The sequence below is a fragment of the Impatiens glandulifera genome, chromosome 4, assembly GCF_907164915.1.
Source record: "Impatiens glandulifera chromosome 4, dImpGla2.1, whole genome shotgun sequence".
NCBI lineage: Eukaryota > Viridiplantae > Streptophyta > Magnoliopsida > Ericales > Balsaminaceae > Impatiens > Impatiens glandulifera.
Window position 1 is genome coordinate 7,354,135 of NC_061865.1, and position 725 is coordinate 7,354,859.

At 39.0% G+C, this 725-nt stretch overlaps 1 protein-coding gene across 1 annotated transcript; it reads right to left on the reverse strand.

The window, feature by feature from the left end:
- LOC124934593 (aspartic proteinase CDR1-like) lies at positions 1-725 on the reverse strand. Its single transcript, XM_047475120.1, has 2 exons — positions 655-725; positions 1-562 (listed from the first exon to the last, which is right to left on the reverse strand). Exons 1-2 carry the CDS (start codon positions 723-725, stop codon positions 1-3), a joined length of 633 nt encoding a protein of 210 aa, XP_047331076.1.

Genomic DNA, 725 nt, shown 5'->3' on the forward strand with positions numbered 1-725 from the left:
TCATTTGTAATATGTTCCCAATATAACTAGATTTTCATCAATTGGGAGTATCGCTAGACACAATTGGCCTCTATATGGAACGATAGTATTTTTCATCTGCAAAGTCAAGTTAGCGCCTCTAGAAAAATGGAAAATGATTGTCGGAAATTGAAAGTTCTTGCTGTTCTTGTAGCAAAGTTTTAGACTACTTTGTGAAGGAATTGGACTATCTTGAATCATGCTTATTAGTTCTTCTTCCAATTCATAGTAGATATCATCATGCAAATAAGTTAGTGTTGTGCCTGTGTCTATAAAGGCATTACCTTTAGGAGCACCAAACTTGTTACCTTTCAATGATATTTTAGTTACTCCAGTGATGGGTAATCTCATATTTTGAATGCTGATTGCTTTCAATGTGATGTAATAGAAGTCTGGAGGCTTCATTAAGACCAAAGGTGTAGAGATCGAATCGCGGCTAGACACGATTGCGTTAGCTCCGATATCTATCTTGCTTTTTGCATTTCCCTTAGAAGCATCGGTTAGGCAGTACGAGAATTTACGCGGGATGCTACGGTGGAGCCGACTAATTAATGAGTTTGGCCCATTCCCAAGACCGACAATGCCAGCATTGGTTTATTTGAACAAGCCATCGTTGTTATTTGAGCACCCATAAACCATTTCTGGGAGGTAAGTGTTTCCCAATTTAAAAGTTTCCGTGGCCAGTTCCCCGAAGCTGTATGACTCAT

Bases quoted from the DNA above. Each gene is read 5' to 3' on its own strand.
- LOC124934593 (XM_047475120.1), bottom strand. From the start codon at position 725: ATGAGTCATACAGCTTCGGGGAACTGGCCACGGAAACTTTTAAATTGG. The intron at 563-654 runs GTTTATGGGTGC...CTCATTAATTAG, and splicing joins ACACTTACCTCCCAGAAATG to TCGGCTCCACCGTAGCATCC.